This window comes from Arvicanthis niloticus, chromosome 16, assembly GCF_011762505.2.
Source record: "Arvicanthis niloticus isolate mArvNil1 chromosome 16, mArvNil1.pat.X, whole genome shotgun sequence".
NCBI lineage: Eukaryota > Metazoa > Chordata > Mammalia > Rodentia > Muridae > Arvicanthis > Arvicanthis niloticus.
The window spans coordinates 17123157-17148448 of record NC_047673.1 but is presented as its reverse complement, the minus strand read 5'-3'; the positions used below and the strand labels follow the sequence as shown (position 1 = coordinate 17148448).

The window sequence follows — 25292 nt, the reverse complement described above, 5'->3', positions numbered from 1 at the left end:
TGGTTGTGTGTTTTCCTGGTCAGATCTCGTGGCCGTGGGTGGGTGGTCACGTTTCTCCCTTGCCCCATGACTGGTTTTAGAGTAGACCCTCCCTTCATGGCTTAGGGGTGGACGGCGGCCCTTGTCCTGGGATGACATGGGTGGTGGGTGATATATGGGTGTGTGTGTGTGTGTGTTTAGAAGTGAGCCAGACCCTGTCCTTTATAAAGTCTGGAGGCTGGCAGAGGCAGCATCCAAGCTAGGGGAAAAAGCGTTGCTCATTTTAGTTCTGTTGTGAGCTCAGGGTGAACTGGCAAAGTAGAATCGAGGTCAGGGAGCAAGATGAGCTCCCAGCGGTTGTGGGCTGTGCGAGCACAGTTTCTTCTGCTGTGGCTGCTGCTGCTGCCGGCCGTGCCTGTTCGGTGGGCCGAGGCCAGGAGGTCCAGAGTCTCGCCGCCCTGCCCGGATGCCTGCGATCCCACGCGCTGCCCTCCCCTGCCTACCTGCTCGGCCGGCTTGTTGCCGGTGCCGGATCGCTGCGGCTGCTGCCGAGTGTGCGCCGCGGCCGAGGGCCAGGAGTGTGGCGGGGCGCGGGGCCGGCCGTGCGTCCCGGGGCTGCGCTGCGGCGCCCCGTTCTCCAGGGAGCCCTGGGGGAGAGCGTGGCTGGGCACCTGCGGCTGCGTGGAGGGTGCGGAGGGCGCGGCGGTGTGCGGCAGCGACGGGCGCACTTACCCCAGCCTGTGCGCGCTCCGCAAGGAGAACCGAGCGGCTCGCCAGCGGGGCGCGCTCCCGGCCGTGCCGGTGCAGAAGGGCGCCTGCGGGGATGCGGGTAAGCGGGGCGCGGGCGAATCTCCGACACCTCTAACCACCCCCCACCCCCAAGAAGATGAAGTAACTGCTCTGAGTTCGCTCGCTCAAGAACTCAGTTGTCCCTCCTTCGCCAGCTCCAGGGATTCAACCTGTTGTAGTTGTTTCTGGTGTTCTTGCCTGCTTAATGTGGTCTCTTTACTGGTTGCCACGGGGGTGGGGGTTACCTTTCTCTTTTTCTTCCCTCTGGTAGGACAGGGCGGGTCCTTTCATCTCCTAGTCTGGAGAGCCTGCAGAGAAAGAGGGACGGGGGAGATGCTGGGGAATTTTGAGATGTGACACCTGCCTCCAGGGACGCACTCGTCATGGACCATTTATTCACAGGGACCACAAGAGCAGGGCGGCTCCGGAGAAAGTACAACTTTATCGCCGCAGTAGTGGAGAAGGTGGCGCCATCTGTGGTTCACTTGCAGCTGTTCCGCAGGTAAAGGTCACACCTAGGGCCAACTAGTTCACCTGATGGTTGCGCATTTTCTGACCTTTAAGACCCGTTGTGAGAGGAAACCCAGGTTCAAAGAGTTGGCTGGGATGTAGGTGGGCAGGAGACTCCGTGAAGCGTGCAAGAGACCTGAATTGCTAAGAGTTATTTCGCTAAAGAGCTGAGAGTCAAGCGCAAGGATCCTGGTTTCTAAATTGAAGTTACTGCAGCGCATATTGGTGGCTGGTGTTTCTTTCTTCCCGGTATCCCACAAGCACAACTAAAGGCTGATTGTAGGAGCTAGTAGTGGGCGTTTGGAGGTCTTGTTTAGCCTTAGCCATCGCTTGCATGCAAGGAAACCCCCAGATCGAGAGCAAAATTAGTTTGCTCTGTGTCACAACGCCAGTTGGTAGTGAAAGCTAAGAGCTAGATTCTGACACTATGGCAGTAGTGGGAAGACAGGGTTAGCACCAGGTTTGGCCTGTTTGCAGCAGACAGACACACAGGTTCCGACGCGGAGCTGAAGGAGGAAGCAGCATCCTGGACCCAGATCTCAGCTGTGTTCAGAAAAGATGGCCAGGGCGAGCTTCAGGCGGCTCACAAAGAACATGGAAGTGGATAAGGCAAGAGTAAATGCACGAGAAAACTCCTGGAAATATGTCTGATAAATGTGAGGCTTCCTGTGACTCACAAACAAAGGCTGAATTCCCCGATTTTCCTGCCCCTCTGCTCACACTACTGTCTTCTTCCGGAACAGATCACCTCTCACGAACCAGGAAATCCCTTCGTCCAGCGGCTCCGGGTTCATAGTGTCTGAGGATGGGCTGATTGTCACCAATGCCCACGTCCTCACGAACCAGCAGAAGATCCAGGTCGAGCTCCAGAGCGGGGCCCAGTATGAAGCCACTGTCAAAGACATCGACCATAAACTGGACCTTGCACTGATTAAGATTGAGCCCAATGTGAGTACCTGAGAGAGCTGAGTCAGCGTTCTCATTTGGGGATTTCACAGCTCATTTGCTGGAATTCTTTTGTACTTCTTCACCACGACTTTTCTTTGTATGTAGGGTGTATGCCTGCACTCCATCCCCAGTATCCCAGGCAGCTCCTGCTCCTGCTCCTGCTCCTGCTCCTGCTCCTGCTCCTGCTCCTGCTCCTGCTCCTGCTCCTGCTCCTGCTCCTGCTCCTGCTCCTGCTCCTGCTCCTGCTCCTGCTCCTGCTCCTGCTCCTGCTCCTGCTCCTGCTCCTGCTCCTGCTCCTGCTCCTGCTCCTGCTCCTCCTCCTCCTCCTCCTGCTCCTCCTCCTGCTCCTCCTCCTGCTCCTCCTTGATGAGTGATGTGGAGATTAAAATCTAGAGTATTACTGATCCTCACATTCCCTCAAACACCTCCCTCTTCACTTCTGCCCCTACCTGTTGTGATTCCAGTCTCTCCTCAGTAAATGAAGGACTTAATTCCCAAAGCTGCAGTGGTACAGTCCCCGGGTTCTCCTCCCATAGCTTCTCCCACTTTCCTCTGGCCCCCATCCCTAGGCAGGACAAGTGACTTAGTTGGAATGTATAGGCGAGCCCAGAGTGAGGACAGAGATGGAAGGAAAAGCTCATCCTCATGAAAAGGGATACGGTAGGGATACAGCATTGTAAAATCAGGGCTCCTCTAGCTTGGGTTACCAACAGGACTCTGTATACAGCAGTGGTTCTCAAACTGTAGGTCATGACTCCTTTTGGTCAAACAACCTCAAAAGGGTTGGTTACATATTAGATATTCTCCATATCAATCAGATATTTACATCATGATTTGTAACTGTAGCAAAATTAAGGTTATGAAGTAGTAACGAAAATAATTTATGGTTGGGGGTCTCACCACAACATAAGGAACTGGATTAAAAGTGTTGCAGCATTAGGAAGGCGGAGAACCACTGGTTTAGAGGAAAGGAGACCCTGTAGCCTCCTACTTCTTCCTTTGGGAACAATGCTTGATTGTTTGTCCTTCTGGCATGGGTTACAGAGTCGGGTTGGACCACATCCTCTTCCAGCCACCACTGCTGTGTGATGGAGCTGACCTGTTGCAGGGAGGGATCCTTGAACTGCAGGGACAAATTCTCCAGGTTTCCTCTCTCTCCATTCTTGATATTCATGTACTTTCTCATGTGGGCCTGTACCAGGGTCTCTGTGCCACCTCTCCTGAAGGTTCTCTCTCTCTCTCTCTCTCTCTCTCTCTCTCTCTCTCTCTCTCTCTCTCTCTCATCAGTTTCCTCTGCTCACCTCTGCAGCAGGGGCTACAGTTCACACAGCTCTGAGACTGAGTTGCAGAGCTTTAAAGCGGCTGGATACTTTTCTGAAGAGAATGCCCAGGTGCCCCCCACATCAGCACCCCAGCATTTTCCTCGACTGCTTTAGCACCTTGGTAGAGTATCCCAGGTCTTTCTGTAAGGCTTCCATATCCTGGAACTCTTGGAGGGTTTGGGTTCTACTTTTCCTCCTCAACCTTCGAGGTAGCTGGGTGGGCAGCTAAAGACCCAGAGGAGATCCTCTCCAAGTTGCTTTCCACTCTGGCTCCTCCCTAGCTCTCAGGCTTCAAGGTCTTGAGGCCTCCTTAGGCCAGTAGCTGAGGTCTACAGGTCTATAGCCACCTTGCCACAGATCTCCTGCCCTGGTGGAACTGGGGAGATCTGTACATGTTCAGTACTTGCGACCCCTGGCTTGATTCCAGGCCCATCCATGGGGGTCTTATAAGTGTAGTCAGGTCCCGGGGTCCACCCAGCACAACTCCAGTCTTTCTGACCTGCCACTGCCACCAGACAGCAGGAATGAGAAGTCTGGAGCCAGGTGTTCAGCCACAGCAAACAGGAAACCCAAACTGGGTGCCTCATGGGAGGAGCCCTGGCCAAGGGACCTCGAAGGTTGAGGAGGAAAAGTAGAACCCAAACCCTCCAAGAGTTCCAGGATATGGAAGCCTTACAGAAAGACCTGGGATACTCTACCAAGGTGCTAAAGCAGACGAGGAAAATGCTGGGTGCTGATGTGGGGGGCACCTGGGCATTCTCTTCAGAAAAGTATCCAGCCGCTTTAAAGCTCTGCAACTCAGTCTCAGAGCTGTGTTTGTTTTGTTTTCTGTTACCCATCAGTATGTCCTCAATAATCTCTATTAATTGTCTAGCAACCCCACTCCTCACTCCCCTGTTTTCCCTCCTATGATTTCTTCTTCAACAGATGTACCGTTTGGGTAAGTCATTTGCAATGTACTCAATCCTGCTAAGAACATTTTGAGCTTCTTGCTGCTGTAGACACATGGTCTGCACCTGGGGGTGCGTTAGAAACCCTGGATCCCAGACACACCCAGATCTACCAGAGCCTGCATTCTGATAAGCCCCTAAGAGTTTGGTGAACACGGTCCAGTTTGAGAAGTGCTATTCTGGGTCATCTCCATCTTGTTTGTGACTTGGACAAGAAATGTTTGAGCAGAGATGGGACTAAGTGAACGTCTCATGCCAGCCATTTCACGATCACTTGTAATAGTTTCTACACAACTTCAGTTTTAAATTTTATTTTATTTTTAATTATGTGTATGTGTTTGTGCGAGTGTAAGTGCCCATGGGGGCCTGAAGACGAACTTGTATCCCCTGGAGCTGGAGTTAGAGGTAGTTGTGAACTGCCCAATAGAGGTATAGGGAACCAAACATGGATTCTCTGGAAGAGTAATACATGCTCTTAACCTGTAAACCAGTGGTTCTCAACATTCCTAATGCTGCAACCCTTTAATATAGTTCCTTGTGCTGTGATGATCCCCAACCACAAAATCATTTCATTGCTACTTCAAAACTGTAACTTTACTATGCTTATAAATTGTAATATAAATGTCTAATATGTAAGATATCTGATACACAACTCCTGTGTGGGTTGTGACCCACAGGTTTCGAGCCACTGTTCTAAGCCATCTCCCAAGCAGCTAGAAGTACAAATTCCAATCTTAGAGATGATCTTGATTATCTTAATTTAAGAGAGGGTTTGATGGGACCTGAATCTATCTGAGGAAGAAGGAAGGCAAAGACCTGTGTGTGTGTGTGTGTGTGTGTGTGTGTGTGTGTGTGTGTGTGTGTGTGTGTGTTGGTTCAGGTCAGTGTCACCATCAGCAGATATTGGTTGACTGTATTCTTACATTGCCATTTTCCTCTTTTCTGCTCCTCATGGGCATGTGCAGACTGAGCTTCCGGTTCTGCTGCTGGGAAGATCCTCTGACCTCCGGGCTGGAGAGTTTGTGGTAGCTTTGGGCAGCCCATTTTCTCTGCAGAACACTGTGACTGCAGGGATCGTCAGCACCACACAGAGAGGCGGCAGAGAGCTGGGACTGAAGGATTCAGACATAGACTATATCCAGACGGATGCCATCATTAATGTAAGTCACTCTGGGAGTCTGTTCACAGCCCAGAAGATACTGCCAAGATGTAGTAAGAAGAAAGCTTTAGAGTGATCTCTCTTTCCCTTGGTTTGTTTTTTTTTTTTTTTTTTTTTTTTTTTTTTGTTTTTTTTTTTGTTTTTTTTTTTTTTTTTTTTTTTTGGACTCTTAGAAGTCAACCCTAAGGTGTGGTTGGATGCCCTGTTGCTAGAGCTGAGTGTTTGATATAACCAGCACCATACCCAGGGCTTGTTACAGAGGTCACTGCTGGTACAGTGTGGGGTCCTTTTGCTTTACCCTGTACCCACCCCAGCTTTAGGATTAGGAAGGTAAGGGGCATGTTTTTACCTGCTTTGGAGAAGCAGGCTGCTCTGGTAAAACTCATTAGGAACTATATATAAATGAGTGGAGGAATGTATCAATTTGCTAACTGATGGCTTTGTCAACTTGCCTTTAGCATGGAAATTCTGGGGGTCCACTGGTGAACCTGGTAAGTGGCTGTTTTCCTTGCTGCTTCGTATTTCTTTCTAACTTTAAACATGTTTTAACATCCGCAATGTAGACTTGGGTGACAGTCTCTAGAGAGATTAAGGAATAATGTCTTTTATTTTGGGGTCTTTAGTAAATGGTTAGGGGAAATTTTAGAGCCCATGATGGGTTTATCCCGTTGGTATGTGATTTCATCCCGCCAAGAGCACCAGGGACCTGGCTGCGGCTTACGTCAGAGTTTTCATCTTTTAGGTGCTTTCTGTTGCCGTTGGATACTTATCCAGGAGCTTAATCTCAGGCTACAACCAGAGGGCCAACTCTGCTATGTTGTGTACATCCTTGAGAAACCCTTGCTTTCCCATATGAACTATTCCTCATCACCACACACTGATTATATAATTCTGAAATTTTAGTCTTCAGCCTGCTCACAGATGACAGAAAAGCCAGAACCAGAATCCATGGTTCTGCTGTGTGTTTTACTGTTAATTTAACCACTGCCCCTACTGGTGATGCACTAACATGGAGAGAAATGAGTATGCTACTCCGCCTTGGGGTTCCGAAAAATCCTTGAGCCTTTACTTCCTTTTCAAACATAACCCCGTCCCCCAAGAGTCTTAGGATGGAACCTAGGACCTTGCACATGCTGGGCAAGCACTCTGGCACTGGGTCACAGCATTGCCTACAGAGTGAGTCTTGTTCTGCCCTATATACGTGTGTGTGTGTGTGTGTGTGTGTGTGTGTGTGTGTGTGTGCGCGCGCGCGCGTGTCTGTCTGTCTGTGCCCATCTTCCCAATAAGTTCATAGAGCATGCCTGAGATATAGAATTTCAGGCCACACTCCAGAATTTCTAAGTTGACATCTGCATTTTAATATGACAGTTGACATCTGTATTTTAATATGACTGGAAATATTTTTTCTATTTTTTTTTTTTTGAGACAGAGCCCTATTTGGCTTGGAACTCATTATGTAGCTGAGGATGGCCCTGAATTAACTCCTAATATTCTTGCCTGTACCTATCAAGTGCTGGGATTCTGGGGTGGGGGGGAGGGTGTTACTTTGGTATCTTATGTTCTCATTTGTATCAAAATGTAAACTGTAGCTCACCTTTTAAAAACTAATGTAATTTACTGCAATAATAATGAGCCAGAGATGAAAACTGTCATGGGATCCACTTAAATCCAACATAAATCTATAAAAATAACTCAAACATCAGGTCAATGCAGAGGACAAAAAATGTATTGTAGTCAAGCTGCTACTGATTGATCAGGGTCACAGAACAGACTTGGGAGCTGAACTATGACCTTGAAGAGACATTGCAGAGCACATTTAAAGGATGAAACCATAAAGAAAGGGGGATCTGGGTGGGGCTGTAGCACCATTCAATCATATCTTGACAAGGGTTGAGCAAGGGAGTTTCCATCATGAGGTTACCAGTTGGTTCCTGGGTCTGGGAACATGAACTTAGTTTGACCCTGCTAGCAAGATGGAGAAGTTGTCCTTGAGATGTCTGGACTCTGACAACTGTCTCCTTACAAGTTGTCCCTGAGATGTCTGGACTCAGATAAGCGGTTCCTTACAACAGAAATAGTTCAGCTATTGGGAACTCCCAGCTCCTCTAGGGCCCAGGACCTTGAATTTAGTTTCTCCCTAGAATTAAATGGAGTTTGAAAATGAAATAGTATAACTTAGAATGCATTTCTTTTGCTTATTCCCAACAAAACTGCTCCATTGACTTTTTGAACATGAAGAAAGTGTAACTTTTGTATCTATAAAGTACCACTCCCTTCCTTGGTCACCCTAACTGCCCTGGAAAAGGACATCTGCTTGTCCCTAATGAAGAGTGGGTTTCCTTTTGCAGCACACCCCCCCCCATTTTGACCCTACTCTCCTCTGCTTGTCCCTATGTTGAATGGCTCAGTTAGGGGACTGTGATGCAATACCAAGTTTCTTCTTCCTAGGATGGTGATGTGATTGGTATAAACACTCTGAAGGTGACTGCAGGCATCTCTTTTGCGATCCCCTCAGATCGGATCAGACAGTTCCTGGCAGACTATCATGAGCGCCAGTTGAAAGGTGAGGGAGGTGGGAGGCTTCGGCCCTTTTCATGCACACTCCCACTTGTTTAGAGCATGGCTTCTTTATAGTGTCGAGTTACTGGCTCTCAGATCTGTAACAGGGGTTGGGTGACCATACTGGGGGACTAAGCACAAAACTCAATCTGAGACATACACAGAAATGCTTGTGTTGTACAGCTCAGAAATGAACCCATTGGCTGGAGATACGTCTGTTGACCACATCACATGCTCTGAAGCAGATGGTGTTCAAGACCGGATGTACTAACAAGAGATTCTGGGACCTAGATGGTGTCTTAAGCTATGCCAAATGGAAACGAGTTTTGTTGTGAGTTACACCTCATGCTTTCCTTTTCCAGGAAAGGCTCCTTTGCAGAAGAAATACCTGGGTCTTCGAATGCTGCCCCTCACTTTAAAGTAAGCATTAGATAACTACGTCTCAGAGGAACAAGCCATCACTTGGCAGTCTCACCAAGAAAACAAAAGCATTTGGGGACCCTTGTGACCACAGATTCTGTTTGTTGCGGGGCTGTGTCTCCCTTTGCCTGTACCAGAGTCTTTCATTCTGGTTGTACAGAGATGCAAAGCCTTGGCCTACAGGACCCGGGGAGAGTATACAGCAGGGATGGCTTGCGATTGGCTGGATGGGGTTTGCTTGAGTGCCTGCCAGTCTCTAGCTAAACAGATGGGGAAGAGATAGGCTCTGTGCCTCCTAGGGGAAATCTTTTTTCAGGCCTCAGGGGGACGCTGTGTTTGCTAAACCTTCGTGCTGTTCCCAGCCTCCTTCAGGAAATGAAGAGGCAAGATCCAGATTTCCCTGATGTGAGTTCTGGAGTTTTTGTATATGAAGTGATTCAAGGATCGGCTGCTGCAAGGTAAGTGAAGACCTGGCCCTTGCCCAGCCTCCTGTGTTGTTTCTAGGCATGCACCATGCTAAGCTCTGAGCAGTTAGACGTGAGTACCAGTGTCTTGCTCATGACCTATACGCACTGTACACAGAACTCCTGAAAGCTGGCCAGTGGGACTCAGTAACTCAACTTAAAATTTTATGTGATTTAAATTGAGAAAATGAAAACTCCAGACATTCATTCTCAGAAGAACATGTTATGTTAATTATTGCATTGAATCAGAGCACATTGACAGATTGGGCATGTACTATGTGGATTTCAAAGGCTTATTGGAAAGTGCAAAATATTTTTTCAACATTTCCAAGTATTTTTTTGTGTTAAAATTGACAAAATGTTATATGTATTGCATTAAATCAAATGTACTGTTAAAGATAATTTTATCTGATTTTTTTTTTTTTTTTAAGAAAAGGTGGCTACTCCAAATTTAAAGTGATTCATGCAGCTTGTATTGCATCTGTATTGAACAGTGTTGAGGGGGGCTCAGGGTCATAGCCTAAGTTAAAGTTAATTTTGCTAGGAATTGCCAAATTAAACCCCTCTCCCCTTTTCCAAGTAAGCTAAGCTGTACACTAGCCCCTAAACACACTCCTTCAATATTAGTACTATTACTTAATAATTAACTTTTATGTTAATTAATACATGTTATAATGACATGTATTAATTATATATTTGGCATATGTTTTCATGTGTGTGTATATGCATGTGTATGTGTGCATATGTGCATGTGTATGTGTGTATGTGGTGTGTGTGTGTGTATGTATGCGTGTGTATGCGTGTGCATGTGGTGTGTGCATGTGTGTGTATGCATGTGTATGTATGTATGTGGTATGTATATATGTGTGTGTGGTGTGTGTGCATGTGTATGTGGTGTGTGTGTGTATGCACGTATGTGTGCATATGTGTATATGCATGTGTGTGGTGTGTGTATATGTGTGTATGTGTCGTGTGTATATGTGTGTATGTGGTGTGTGTGTATGCATGTGTGTATGTGTGAGTGTGTGTGGCAGAGATAGATACAGAGTGCCTTCTTCCATCACTCCCTTCCTTATATTTGAAGCAGGGTTTCTCACTGAACCTCAAGCTCATCAATTAGGCTCTACTGACTCTCCCCAGAGTGCTAGGGATCAGCCTGTCTTTGCCTCCCCAGGGCTGGGATTTCAGGCATGTGCCATTACATCCAACTTTTTTTTTTTTTTTTTTTTAAATATGTGTGCTGGGGACCCAAACTGACCCCATGCTTATATAAGAAGAATTTTTCTCTTTGAGACTTTCTCGGATCTTTACTTTTAATTTTTGAGATATAGCCTCACTGTGTAGCCCAAGTTAGCCTGAAACTGGTAATCCTCTTACTTCTGTCTCATGAGTGCTAGAATTATAGTCATGTCCCCGTCATCCAGTTATTGACAACTAGTAACTAATGACACATAACTAAATAATTGGAACAGTTCAGTCATTTTCAGTCAGTAAGAATGGGAAGAATTCAGCGTGTTCGAAGTCTTAGTGCAGAGTAGGTCTTCTCAAACACCCTTTCGTTTGAGGTGTGAACGGCACTGTAAACTGCTGTGGCTTACACCTGTGTCACTAGATCATCATCTGGCACAGCCCTGTGGAAGGTTTAGCAGCTGTTCTCAGCTTCGCTTTGGAGTGTTTACTATCAGGGAGAGGCAGCTTGTTCTGCAAATGCTATTCTTCTGGGCCCTACCCTTTCTTCGTCACTGCTCACTGGTTTTCAAGAGTTCAGAGACCTGTTTAACAATTGGCGACTCTTATAGACCTGGAAGAAATCATTGGTGCCAGGCAGGTTAGCATAGCTAAGTGTCAGGTCTCCCGCTTGTAAATATGACATGCCACACGATTTTCTAGACTCTGGATCCTTACCCTGCCCTGCGCCTTCTCTAACTCCTTATTTTAACTTTTGATCCAAAGCCAGAGGGTTCGGCTCCGTAAGTTGTTCTCAATTTTCTGTGGCAGTGGCCAGTCAGAAAGGCAGGCTGGAGCCCTCCCTGAATTGCTGTCTCCTCCTGACTCCCCTCTCTGTCTGTCTCAGTGCTGGTCTTGAGGTCTGGATTCTCCTGTTTCCACTTCCCAAGTGCTGGGGTTAGGTGTGTGTGCTGTGGCAGATAAATCTTCCTTCCTCCCATCTCCTGCCTTGCTTCCTCCGCTCTTTCTTCCCTCCCTCTCTCCCCATCTTCCCTTAAGTCTTTCTTGCTTCCTGGGGTTCAAATCCAGGCCCTCTGTGCGCTAAACGATTGTCTTAGCACTAGACTACATCTCTAGGAGTCTTCGTATTTAACAGGAATTCCCAGGTAGGTTACAGGCATGTTGAAGTGAGAATTACTGCTGTAATCCTCCAACAGCCTGACATCCACCCTTGCTGGTTTTCATCCATTTATATTTAATAACCACTAATAATTACGGTAACAGCAGCTGGCACTTAGGGAACATTTATTATATCCCAGGCACCAAAGTGTTTTTACAGAGTTGTTTGAGGAGTCTTATGACACAGTCCTTGTTTTTCCGGGAAAGCAGCTGTGCTGAGTTACGCTGAGGTCAAGAGATATGCACTCTGACAAGAAGATGCGGCAAACGACCTTTCATAGGGTCTCCTAAGACTATTGGAAAACACAGATATTTACATTATGACTCACAACTAGCAAAATTACAGTTATGAAGTAGCAACCAAAATAATTTTATGGTTGGTGTTACCACAACACCAGGAACTATATTAAAGGGTTGCAGCATTAGGACAGTTGAGAACCACTGATCTAGAATGAATATTCTATGCAAGGTCAATGGGTTGGAAGCTGAATAGAACTATAGCCTTGAGTCACAGCTGTAAACATCTGGACTTGGAAGCTTGAGTGGCTTTTGCTTTTCTGGGACCATAACATCTGGGACACACAGCAGCTCATCACAGTGCAGTTGCAGAAACTATGGGATAGGCTGTCCCATCAGACTCATCAGAACACAACTTCCTGGGGAAAACACTGGGCTTGGCACTATTGCTGGTGAGCCTAGTCATGTTGGAGGATAGCGCTGGCCAGGGATGAGGAGAAATTAGATGTTAAAGTATCCATTCCAAGTAAAATACAATGCATGGGAGGACTCAGCTTCCTTTGGACAGTAATATTATTGGAAACACAGGCTCATTGTCCTCCAGCTGGCTTCACAGCTCATTCCCCAACTGCCCTTGCAGCTAGAAGGGTCCAGGCTGGTCCTGTCTTCTTGGTTTATATGTCCAATGGTCAGCAAAATAGTAGGGCAGTGTGGGGGTGGGGAAGAATCAGACAGACAGACAGACAGACTCCAAGTGGAACTGAGTAGAACTCTTCTTATGCTTTCCTCATCTCTTCTTTTTTTTTTATTTTATATTTTATTTACATTTAAGATGCCATTCCCTTTCCCCATTTCCCCTCCCTAGAACACCCCTGTCCCATGTCCCCCCTTTCCTTTTTGCTTTTATACGATTTTTTTAAATGTTAATCAAAGGATTTATAAGTTTGATAATGCCCAATCAGAAGCGTAACCCAATACCCAACCTAGATATAAAAACTATCTTTGACTGGTGGAGACATGTGAACATCTGCCTCCATGCCCCCTCTCTCTTTCTCTCTCTCATCATCTAGCTTCTCCTCTTCTTCATCTTCTCTCCTTGTTCCATCTCTTCCTCTCAGTACTCCTTCCCACTTAGCTCCTCCTACATATCATTCTTCCTGTTAAAGTAGAACTTTTCTCTCAAAATACAGTTAGAGCATACTTACTCCTAATTGTACCAGTGAGGTACAAGATAGTCCTAATACCCAGTCCATCATTCTGTTGACTAACCAGAACCTCTGTCATCTCTTCTAACTAAAACACTTACTTTTGATCCTGGCTTTTTGGCTTTAGAATGAATGTCAGCTGAAAACCATCTACTCAGATCTTTTCTCTCAAAGTAAATAGCCAGGATTGATTATGAGACTATAGGTCTTCAACCCCATCAGAAATCCAGAATGACTGAGTTAACTGAAGTTATGGGAAGCACTAAGCATAGCTTCTAAAACTTAGCCAATTTATAGAGACCGCTGAACACCTGAAAAGCCCCTATACTACCGGACGTTGGAGCATCAACTCTTCAGCCTTCTGGCCCAGAATCATTTGACAGACCTTAGTGATGCAGGATTATTAAGGGCTGATTACTCTGTCTAGGCAGATATAATCAGTCGACTATTCTGCATGTGTGTCCTTTTCTGGACAGTAATTTGTCTGTAGATGGAGAGAGGCAATTCTTGCCTAGTGGCTGTCACTGCACAACTGGAGTATCTCCAAGGATGCTCAATTTCTTCTTAGAATCCAAGACAGGAAGCTGTCAGGAGCAGACAGGTCTCTAATCAAAATGAACATTAATATATAAATATTTGTAGCGTCAGTTCTATGGACTTCTGATGTTTTGAAAACCAACTATCCATGTAAGGTAACCTGGATTGTTGTCTGTTCACTCCTCTCAGCTATTTCTAAATAAAATATGGAAAACACCCTAACAATAAACTCAAAACCATGAATTTGCTATAGTCCCTTAACTCATAGGTTAACCGTCCCAAATCAGTTAAAAAAGGGCTGGGTCTAGGCCTTGTATTCCTAAATGTGTTATACAGGCACAATGCCCATGAGAGTATCAATACTCATCTCATTTTTATATTAATAAGAGGCTCATACCAATGAAAACCTTAAATTTGAAATCAAAGTAAATTTTGTACCATTTAAGAAATTATATAACTTCATCTTGATAATAATTATACAGATTTCTACCAATAGGTTATGGCTATGCAATAAGTCCTAGCTAATCCCCCCTGTTCCAACAAAACCACTACTTGTCCCTAGAAAGACAGACCATTATTAACCACATTAGTCCCCAAGCTCAGGAAATAGGGGCGCTGACTCTTCTTTAACTTCTTCAAGCTGATTAAGGGCGTTGAGAGGGGAAGAGTAAGTTGATAAGCCTCTGATGCTGTGTCTTCACTGAATCCAGATGGAATTCCAGGACATCGGAGGTTTGGGCAGGTTTGCTCAGTATGCTTGATGAGTAGATACACCAAGGCTGTGTATTATGCAATATACAATTCTCAGAACAAGTTTTAGTATCAAGAAAAAAAAAATTTCCCACCCCCAGGGGGCTGACATTTTTTTTTAAAGATGTTGGTTCTGACGACTTTTTTTTTTCGCTTGTTAAAATTGGTTGTAGTATTTACGTTTCAGATTTTATCCCCTTAGCCTACTTCCTCCCACCACCCAGAAACCTCCTATCCCACCCCCCTCCTCATGCTTCTATGAGGCAGTGACCGCACCTACCCCCCCTCACTATCCCCTCCGTGCCTTCACATCCCCCCCCCCCCGTGTGTTCATTTTCTTTATGGGACCAAGAAACTCCTCTCCCACCTATGTCTGACAAGGCCATCCTCCCCTACATGTACCTCTGGAGTCTTGGGTCCCTCCCTATGTGTTCCCAGGCTGGTGGTTTAGACCCTGGGGGGCTCTGGTTGTTTGGTATTGTTGCTTTCCACCTGGGGTCAATAACCCTTTCTGCTCCTTCAGTCCTCTCACTAAGTTCTCCATTGGGAAACTCCTGATCATATCAGTGGTTAACTGTGAGCATCGTCCTCTGAGTGTGTTAGTCTTTGGCAGACCTCTAAGGAGACAGCTATATCATGTTCCTCACATTATGCACTTCCAGCCATCCACAACAGTGTTTAGCTTAGGTGGTTGTACATGGGGTGAATACCCAGGTGGAATGGTTTCCTGATGGTCCCTCCTTCAGTTTCTGTTCCATGTTTTGTTTCCCTATTTGCTCCCTTGAGCATTTTTATTTCTCGTTCTAAGTAGAACTGAGGCATCCCCTCTTGGTCTTCCTTCTTCATGAGCTTCATGTGGTCTGTGGGTTGAGTCTTCGCTAATCCAAGCTTTTGGGCTAACATCCGTGGAGATATGTTTGTGTAACTATCTTCTTTTGGGGTTTTTGGAAGATTACTTTCTTGCTTTTTCTAGGTTGTAGTTTCCCTCCTTGTGTTGGAGTTTTCCACCAATTATTCTTTGAAGTGCTGGATTTGTGTTGAGATACTGTGTAAATTTGGATTTGTCATGGAATATTTTGGTTTCTCCATCAATAATGATTGAGAGTTTTGCTGGGTATAGTAGTCTGGGCTGGCATTTGTGTTTTCTTAGGGTCCAGGATCTTCTGGCTTTTATGGTCTCTGGTGAGAAGTCTGGTGTAATTCTTATAGGTCTGCCTTTATATGTTACTTTGCCTTTTTCCCTTACTGCTTTTAGTATTTTTCCTTTGTTTTGTACATTTGATGTTTTGACTATTATATGGTGGGAAGTATTTCTTTTCTGGTCTAAACTATTTGGAGTTCTGTAGGCTTTTTGTATATTTATGGACATCTCTTTCTTTAGGTTAGGGAAGTTTTCCTCTATAATTTTGTTGAGGATATTTACTGGTCCTTTAAGTTGGGTGTCTTCCCCCTCATCTATACCTATTATTCTTAGGTTTGGCCTTCTCATTGTGTCTTGGATTTCTTGTATATTTTGGGTTAGTAGCTTTTTGCATTTTGTATTTTCTTTGACAGTTGTGTCAATGTTTTCCATGGTATCTTCTGCACATGAGATTCTTCCATCTCTTGTATTCTGTTGGTGATACTTGTGTCTATGACTCCTGATCTTTTTTTTAGGTTTTCTATCTCCAGGGTATTGTCCCTTTGTGATTTCTTTATTGTTTCTACTTCCATTTTTAGATCCTGCATGGTTCTGTTTAATTCCTTTTCCCGTTTGGTTGCATTTTCTTGAAATTCCTTAAGGGATTTTTGTGTTTCCTCTTTAAGGGTTTCTGTCTGTCTACCAGTGCTCTCCTTAAGTTCTTTGAGAGTGTTATTTATGTCTTTCTTAAAGCCCTCTATCATCATCATGAGAAGTGATTTTAATTCTGATTCCTGCTTTTCTGGTGTGATGGGGTGTTCAGGGCTTGCTCTGATGGGGGAGCTGGGTTCTGATAATGCCATGTAACTTTGGTTTCTGTTGCTTACGTTCTTGCTCTTGCCTTTTGCCATCTGGTTAACTCTAGTGCTGCCTGTACTTGCTGTCTCTGACTGAAGCCTGTCTTTCCAGTTATCTAGCTTGTGTCTGATCTCCTAGGGGTCCAGATGTCTCTGTGATCTTTTCCAGCTGCACTGATTACAGTGGTACCTCTAGGATGCCTCAGGATATGGTGCCTCCAAGGTAGTAGTCCAGCTAGGTGTCTGCTGTTCTGGGTGCAGTGTCTCCTCTAGAATATCTCAGGATATGTTGTCTGACGCTCTGAGTTCAGTTGTTCCTCTGTGGCTCTGGGTTGAGTGGACCTTCCAGTATGTCTCAGGTGGAATCTGGGGTCCACACAACAGCAGACCTGGCAGAGGTCTGATCCAGGCCTCAGATCTGAGAACTAGTTTCTAAGACACTGTCCAAGTTAGAACGCCTGGGATCCCTGCTTCCTCTGGGTTCTTGGAGGTTGGGAACAGAGCTGCCACCCAAGATCTGCTCAGTGCTCTGGCCCAGACTGGAAGGAACCAGTGTTCCAGGCCGGGAGTGACTTGCTGGGTCCTTTTGGTTCCCAGTTACTCCCTGTTTAGGGCGGGCCCTGCTGTCTGCTTACCTAAGATACTGCCTGAGTTAGAGCACCTGGGATCCCTGCTTCCTCTGGGTTCTTGGAGGTTGGGGGCAGAGCTGCCACCCAAGATCTGCTCAGTGCTCTGGCCCAGACCAGAAGGAACCCATCTCTTCTTTTTTGTAGTGTAGCCCTGGCTGTCCTGGAGCTCACTCTGTAGACCAAGCTAACCTTGAACTCAAGAGATTCACCTGCCTCTGCCTCCCAAATGCTGGGATTAAAGGTGTGCATCACCACTCCTGGCTTCATCAACTTTTTTTTTTTTTCTTTCTCAGCTCGGGGTTGAGAGACCATGATGTAATTGTCAGCATTAACGGGCAACCTGTCACCACCACAACTGATGTCATCGAAGCTGTTAAGGACAATGACTTTCTCTCCATCATTGTGCTTCGAGGAAGTCAAACCTTGTTTCTGACAGTCACACCTGAAATAATCAATTAAGTATCTTACTTTGAGAAACTGGCTGGCGAAACCAGTTATATTACCTGGTTTCTATCGAAGTGCCAGAGATGACGGGGTCTTCTGGCTATCAAGAAAAATGGATGCTTTAAATGCAGAAGTACATTTGCACACACACACACACACTCTCTCTCTCTCTCTCTCTCTCTCTCTCTCTCTCTCTCTCTTTCTCTCTCTCTCTCTTCTGCTGCAAAAAACCTTCCTAACTAAAGTGGAACCAGCTCTGGTGATCCGATAAAATTTAAAGACAGTAAGGTCTGGAAAACAGGCAATTCCTAAGTAAATCTTGACAGGATACTTTAATTATCTTCTATATAGCCACAAACTGATATGTCACACACATGTACAAATTATCTACCAAATATTAAGAACCTGAATCTGGAGTAAAGAAGCAGTCACATTTTAAATAATACCCCTTTGTATACTGAATTTCCCAGGATATGTCCACTTTGGGCCAGGGTTTGTGGATAGAAAGGCCATCAAGTGTAAGACAGATTGGAACTGATGACATCAGACTACCACACAGGAGTATTATCATTTTAGTGGTAGAAACAATATGGACCTCTAATGTTTCTGAGAATGTTTTCTATTAAAATAATTTTTCGAACCATTTACAGACTTTTTACTTAGGTTCTTTCTTTTAATGAAGCTTACGAACACTTGGAGATTTTACATAGTAAACTGTGGTAGGGCCTGCTAATGGGTTAAGTAGTTTATTTTAGATAAGATATTAATTTTAGTTTACTGTCTTCCAGACTTGAGAGGGTGCTGGGGATCAAACTAGGGACCAGTGCATATTAGGCAAGGCTTTAACATTGAGCCTTCCAGATTTTTTTTTTTTTTTTTTAAATATGGTATCCCTGTATCTTCTTAAAGCCTACGGAAAGCTTGAGGTTTGTATTTCCAAGGAGGTATAGTTTCTTCACGATTAATCTAAAAAGATTGCCTAAGCATATAGAAATTATGGATTGAGACTTTCAATTGTTATTGTAGCCAGGGTTGAGGTTATTGTGGTTTTTCAAAGTGTTTACAGTTGTCATCTCTAATGATGTGAGAACAGTAATATTAACCTGGGATGCTGAGGGAGAGACTTTTAAGAAGGGTTCTACATGCTGTGTTTCCAGGTCTTCCTGTCAGTTACTGTGGGATGAACGTGGAGTAGGTCCACCCTGTCTCTAGAATCTGTGGCTAACTGAAGGACAGGCCTCTTGGTCACTTACCCTTTATGTTATACTTAACAGTTCTTTTCCTTTTAGATTTCAAAGCCACCAATACTTCAGAACATTTCCTTTTCTTCGACTGTAACACTACAAAACCCTTTCCTGTCATGCCTGTAAAGAAAGAACGTGTTTTCTCCTCACTCCCCTAAAACATGCTGATCTGATCCTAATAGTATCTTTTAAGTAGGCATACATTTTTCTTAGTTTTCTTTCCAAAGCCATGGTTGGGGTTACTCATTTTAATTGTGAAGTATTATAGTTACTTGTGTAAAATCATCTTTTTTTGAAGATGTTGTCTGACTATGTAGACCAGGAAGCTTCAAACTCACAAGACATCTACCTGCGTCTGCCTCCTGAGTGCTGGGATTAATAAAATTATAACGATAGCTTATAAAGTTTTTTTTCTGAATCAGCCTCTAAAATGTGGGGTCCATAAGCTGGAAAATACTCTTAGGTAGGACAACTCTGTTAACTCATACATGTCTACCATTGTTGGCTTTCAAAACATAATTGGAAAGAAGAAATTACCATCTCTAGAACATTACAACAGTCCAGTCGGGTTCAATAGGGTAGTTGTATTAGACACATACTGTTATGACCAGGTACCTGACAGAGAGATGGTTTGAGGAGGCAGGCTCTATTTTGGCCACAGGTTTAGAGGGCTCAGTCTGTGGTTGGTTGGCTCCATGGCTTGGGCAGAACATCATGGTGTAAGTGTGTGGTGGATTAGACTTTTCATCTCAAAGGGGACAGGAAGAGCTAGCGAAAGTTGTAGCCTCAAGGTGATCCCATTTCCCAGTAACTTACTTCCTCCATCGAGGCTTTACTTCTTAGTCTTTATCATCTTCCAATAAAAGTACCATAATCCATTGATCAGATCAGTCCTCAGGATCCACTCACGTTCTAAAAGCCCACCAGCTGGCAATCAAGGCCCCAATACCTGGGACTGTGGGAGTGATGGAACATCTCATATTCAAACCCTAACTGTTTCATTTTAAATGCTTACCCTTCAGCAAAAACACTTTTTGAGTTTCATTCTCTACTGAAAATATTCACACAGCAGGCTAGGTTTTAAAACTTTATTCTGCAATTTAAATGGTCAGAATTTTGGTGTGTATTAAAATCCACAGTCATTTCTACATTGCCTGAAGACTTCTCATTGGCGTAGCTTTTGATCTGTGCATGGAAATTTAGGGTCACGAACGGCTGTAAATGGATAAACACTCACTTGGTTTATCCTGTTGGGTTCCCCTGCTCCAAATGACTGAAGATCCAGCCACACAGAGACATCACTGACAATGATCTCTGGATAGAAGTCACTATCTTTGAGATTTTGTATGGGTGGAAGGGACCACTAGACTCCCACAATACAATACTGCTGTCATTCTGGTTTGTAAGGTTAAGATTTGGGGGTGAAAAACTCGGTCGGTCCTTCCTCCTAGAGAGGACGGTGATGTTCAGAGAATTCAGAGCTTGTAGTAATTATCTTGGCAGCCAAGAACTCGCTTTCCTTGCCAGCACAGATAGTAGCAGGGTTTAGTAGACAGTGCACCAGTTGCTGCCATCACTAGGCATCAGCCCCCCAGTGATGAGCAGAATAAGATCTACGAACCACCAGATCCCCAGTCCTCCAAGTGTTAGCAGCTTCCCAACTGCTGTTCCAGTGTGTCCCAGACAGAAGCGGTCGACTCCAAAGCATCCCAGGAAGAAGGAGTAGAGAAGTGTGGTTATGAAGTAGTGTCCAGTGTACCTGGAGAAAGGGAGGGAGATGTTCTTGTCATATGAAAATTGACTGTAACACAATGGAAGTGCAGCAATGGCTGGCTGTGGTGCAAAGGCCTCATATCATGGATGGGTTCTTTCTTAATGCATTCACTCAGGTCTGGCTGTGGGGGTGGGGGTGAGACACAAAAGAGCCTCAGGGGTAAAGAGGCCAAACAAATGGCTTATTGCATTCATGGGTCCTAGAGAGGAGGCATGGCTATTTCCCTGCTGGGAGGCCTGAGAAGAACATGATGGTTAGAAGACAGGAGTATAGGGTAGGTCCAAGCCACAACTTTGCTGAGGTATTTGCAGAAAAGCCAAGGCAGGACAGATAATCAATTTAGGACTGGCAACTTGAATAATTTCAGCAGCTTTAAGTGTGGGCCTCAGTGGCCTGACACTTGACCCTGGCATGCTTAAGGAAAAGGAGTAGTCTACCCCAGGAGACTAGCACCAGATGGCTCAGGACAATACTTTGTGAATTAAAAACATGCTCCTGACTAGGTCCTTTGATAACACTAGAAATTTCTAGTCTTGGGATGAGCAGATCTTTCCCCAGGCAGAAACATAAAACAAACTAACAAAAAAGGTTAAATATAGTATATTATACTCATGCACGCACCTCCCTATCTCTAGTTGGTCTAGACCTTCCTGTTGTGGAAAATATTTAATCTCAATCGGGGGCTTCTACTCCACCTTTGATCATTCAGTTCCTGGATAGAAGACACACAGTTTTTATTATTTATAGTAAGCCTTAAACAGCACTAGAGCTGGGCAGATATCTACCCTGTATGCTTTTCTGTCTAGTTTCCTGCCAACCCCTCCACAACATGATTTGCCATGTTCTGTCTGGGCTGCTCATAGCTCCAATTGGCTAGCCCTCGCGGCCATGATTTCAAGATTCTTACCCAATGGCGTCTTCTACTCTATCCATCTTCTCTCTCTTCATGGTTCTCCTCCGACCCCAAGTCTGGGAACCCCAGACCCTGCCTGTGTCTCTTCTGCCCAGCCACTGGCTGTTGGCATCTTTATTTAACCAACAGTTTTAAATTAAGGAGCAAGGTCACATTGTATTTGTGGATTCTCTGGGAGCAACCAAGCCTGGGGAAGGGGGCAGTATTTAGCATTACAATACATAGTAAAAGACCAAACCTCAACACTTCCTAATCCATTGACCCATTAATATAGTTCCTCATGTTGTGGTAACACCCCCCCAACCATAAAATTACTTTTGTTGCTATTTTATAACTGTACTTTTGCTACTGTTATGAACTGTAAGTATCTGATATACAGGACATTTGATATGTGACACCCCCCCCCCCCCCAAGATCATGATCCATAGGTTGAGAACTACTGGTCTAGGGTCTCAGAAACATACTTGCTAAGGTGTGAAGGGACTTTTAAGAATAAAAAAGGGGCCTAGATAGATGGCTCGGTGGTTACAAGCACTTTTGGTGCTCTCTTGCAGAGGAGCCAGGTTTGATTACCAGCAAGGATACCAGGTGGCTCACAACCACCTGGATCAGCCACCCTGCACTGACCTGCAGGCCCTGCAGTCAACGTGCACAAACCTACTTGCAATACACATATGTTAAAATAAATAAATAAAACCCAATAGAGTGTTTTGCAGAGCTGGACTGGATCACTGCAGAAGAGATGGTGGTAGAGAGGGTTTGCCCCTGTGTCTGCTGATCCTAGATCCCTTTTATGTCTTTCATGTCTCTGTGAAAACACGTAGCTGCAGCTGGGGTTGTCACTACGTATCGCCCGGACGCCTCTCATTCACTAGCAGTCTAAGTTGATTCTGCATCTTTTGGTAGAATTTATACCACATTTCTGTAGGGTCAGGTGATTTTCACAGGATGCTTGCCGGTTGGGAGTTTTGAAGCTACCTCATTAGGCCCAGTGCCTGCGAGCCGCAGATGAGGGGCAGACCGAAAGACTCTGAGCCCACAACTTCTCCTCCTAGTTGTTGCAATCACACTGCCTCAGTCAGCGGACCACCCAGAGGAGGAAGCACATGCAGTCTTTAATACTTCAAAGAAAAAGTCACACTAGCTGGTACCTCTAGCCAAGTACCCATTATCCATTTCAAACTAACCCTTGGTTTGAGCTGAGGGGTAGCTCATCCTCAGAGTCTTTGCTTAGCACGTGCATTGGGTTCAAATCCCAGCACCACACCACACACTCGGTACAAGGACAAAGCAAGGCTTACTTTATACAAGGCTTATTTTTTCGTAGGAAGGTCCTGGGGCTGGCACATTCAATCCCGTCCAGGGCTCGGCACTGGACCGCAGTGTGTTCCACATCACTGTAGGCCTGACCTCCAAACTGTGGAGATAGTAACAGAAACATACATTCATGTTCACCGACAGAAGCTGCTTCAGCTCTGTACAAATTCTAGCAAGACTGGGTAAAGTCGTCAAAAGCATGGAATGCAGAGATATTTCAAGTGATTCACTCGTCCATCCTAAGTGGATACTGCCTCAGGTAAACCTGCTTCTCCATTGGCTTCTTCAGTACATAGCAAAACAGAAACAAGCCGCAGAGACAATGGCTTGAGTGTCTTGCATTAACAGGCACCTAATGCAGCAGTTTTGGAATGGGAACTGACATGTCAGCCAGCTTCAAAACCGCTGGTGCATATTTACTGTAAATGAGTAAGATCAGAGAATAATCCAGACTATCATCTGGTCGAGGACAGGTTTTGCACAGTCTACCTGTATAAGGTTAGCTCCAGTAAAAATGTTTAGAATCAAAATTTTACCCTTTTCCTTAAGTCAATTCCAACAGAGGAAGCAGAGCCACACAGTCTCCCTCATACCACAATATTGCTTTCCTATGTTTCCCTGTGCTCCTCGCAGTGAGACTGGAGAACAACGGTGTTCACTTCTCACAGCCCCTGAGTGCTACCAGTCCTTGAGGACTGCTGGCTGAGGGACAGTTTGAATCTTGTGACAGGATACATTCAGCTTTTAATTAAAATAGTCACAACTAAGTTTTCTCAATGTAATGCTAGTCAGACGTTTACCAATTACCAATAGAACAAAATCTCAGTGTATTTAAAATAACTCTTTACACACAGTTAAGAGCTGTCCCCTTGGTTGTGGTATTACAAAGTTTATTCCTTTGTGTCTGAGGTAGCAAAACGATGTCTTCTCACAACTCAACCCTGCATTATAACAGTGTTGAGTCCACAGTGCAAAAGTGGTACATGAATTCCTTAAGTCTGAGCTGGGCCCAGTGATGCAAACCTATATCCTAGCACTAGAAGGCTCAAGCAGGGGGATCATGGCTTTAAGGCTAACTTGGGCTATAGTGAGACCTTTTCACATACAAACAAACAAACAAACAAATAAACAAACCCCCCACCAGCACAACAAAACTCAAACCAAACCAAACCAAACTTCACTGGATTTCTTGAGACCAAGTTAGGTACACTCACTTTAAGGTTATACTAATAACCTTAAATAATAACTCATTAGGCTGAGAGGCCACTGCTATCAAACACTTTTCTGGAATGCTTTATTCTCAAACAAAATCATAACTGACAGAGTCTGGCTACTTTCCACAGACATGGTGCAACCTACTTGTCACATGCATGAGGAACTTGCTCCAAATGAGTGTGTAACCAAGAAAGCCTAATTCACCACCAGCTTTACAAAGTGCATGGCCTTTTGTTGTTGTTGCTCTTTTAAGAAAAGGCTTGCTTTGAAAGTACAGTTGATGTTTTGGCTTTAATTTGTTAGTTTCAACAGCCAAAGGAACCAATACAGGTTGGTCTTTGCACTTGGCAGGCTTGGGCATTACTGGTTCCCTGAGGAAAGCAAATGTGTTTGTTATTCAGCCATTAAAACCTTGGCCATGTTTCGGATCAAGTTCTATAAAAAAGTCTCTTTGTATGCCTTTATGCTCTTCTGTAACAGCACCCAGCCGTGCTTCCCATGAAGGTGCCTGTACAACAAACAAAAACCTCACCTTGAGACAACCATAACCAAGCTCCTGGGAGGCAGTTGCATTTCCAACGTGATCCACTGGGGCATCACAATCTACAAACTCGTCGGGTCTGCAAATCAGTAAGACCATCATCAATGCCTTTTGCCGATTGCTATGTGGCTGCACACAATCCCATGTTCCTTCCTTATACTTGCCCCTCCTTCTGTACTGGGAACTGTAGACGCTAGAGGTGCTATCTACCATTGAGCTACATCTCCAGTCTTTTATTTTTTTTAAATTTGAGACAAATTACCCAGGCTGGGTGGCTGGTCTTGAACTCATCCTGTAACCAAGGCAGGAGAAAGGGTACAGGAAGTGAAAGGGTTTTACAGCCTACACTACTCCTTCCCAGTATCTACCACTAACACACAGGGCTTTCTGAGGCAGGGCAATCGAAAGGCACCAATCTCAGAATCACCTCCCCTAGGTGGAAACAGCCTTCCGCTCTCACAACCACCACGTATCCCTGGCCCGATCCCCGCTAGGTCCTCCCCTACGTCCCGGCAGCTTACAGGTAAGAGCAAAGGATGACTGGGGACTGGGGGTCGTTGTATTCCCAGCTCGAGGCCGCGGGACCCTCCAGCTGAGCGGCGCCTGAGGGTGTGAGATCCAGTTCCGCCGTCGCATTAAACGAGTGGCTCCGAGAGACACAGTGCAGCAGCAGCAGGTTCCCCAACAGCAAGGCCGCCTGGCCGCACAGCAATAGGTAACTCACAGGACAGCCGCCCAGCACCATCTTCCCGGGGCCGGTCCTAGAGACCTGGCCTAAAAACAAAGCCAGGCCGCCGCGGCCGACCAGAGCCCCGCGCTGTCAGGCCTCTCTACGTCGGCACGCAACCCTCCGCTACACAGCCAACCCGTGCGCAGCTCGATGCTCCGCCCGCCGCGGTGACCAATCATAAGCAGCAGAGGAAGGGTGGGGCCTGGCTTCGCTCCGCCCTCCAGTAGACCCTTTACTCTGCGGCGGAGAGGCGGCGGTGGAGGGAGGGTGGAGCTTCCCTCAGCCACGCCCTCCAGCCCCTCCTACCTGCTCTTGTACCGGCTGCGCGGGCGG

General features: G+C 45.5%; 2 protein-coding genes across 3 annotated transcripts; one reads left to right on the top strand and one right to left on the bottom strand.

Moving 5' to 3' along the window:
* Positions 1 to 108: 108 nt before the first annotated feature.
* Htra4 (HtrA serine peptidase 4) lies at positions 109 to 19883 on the top strand. 2 transcript variants are annotated; one of them, XM_034520584.2, is made up of 9 exons: positions 109 to 808; positions 1171 to 1270; positions 2022 to 2226; positions 5464 to 5658; positions 6116 to 6148; positions 8106 to 8220; positions 8579 to 8636; positions 8999 to 9094; positions 17075 to 19883. In XM_034520584.2, the coding sequence occupies exons 1-9, from the start codon at positions 322 to 324 to the stop codon at positions 17238 to 17240; spliced, it is 1455 nt and encodes a 484-aa protein (XP_034376475.1). In that variant the 5' UTR covers positions 109 to 321; the 3' UTR covers positions 17241 to 19883. The 2 variants fall into 2 exon arrangements, with proteins under 2 accessions (XP_034376475.1, XP_076770036.1); XM_076913921.1 differs by lacking the exon at positions 6116 to 6148.
* On the bottom strand, positions 19544 to 25285 carry Tm2d2 (TM2 domain containing 2). Its single transcript, XM_034520152.2, has 4 exons — positions 24751 to 25285; positions 24221 to 24308; positions 22458 to 22573; positions 19544 to 20228 (listed from the first exon to the last, which is right to left on the bottom strand). Exons 1-4 carry the CDS (start codon positions 24972 to 24974, stop codon positions 20015 to 20017), a joined length of 642 nt encoding a protein of 213 aa, XP_034376043.1. The 5' UTR covers positions 24975 to 25285; the 3' UTR covers positions 19544 to 20014.
* Positions 25286 to 25292: the final 7 nt, after the last annotated feature.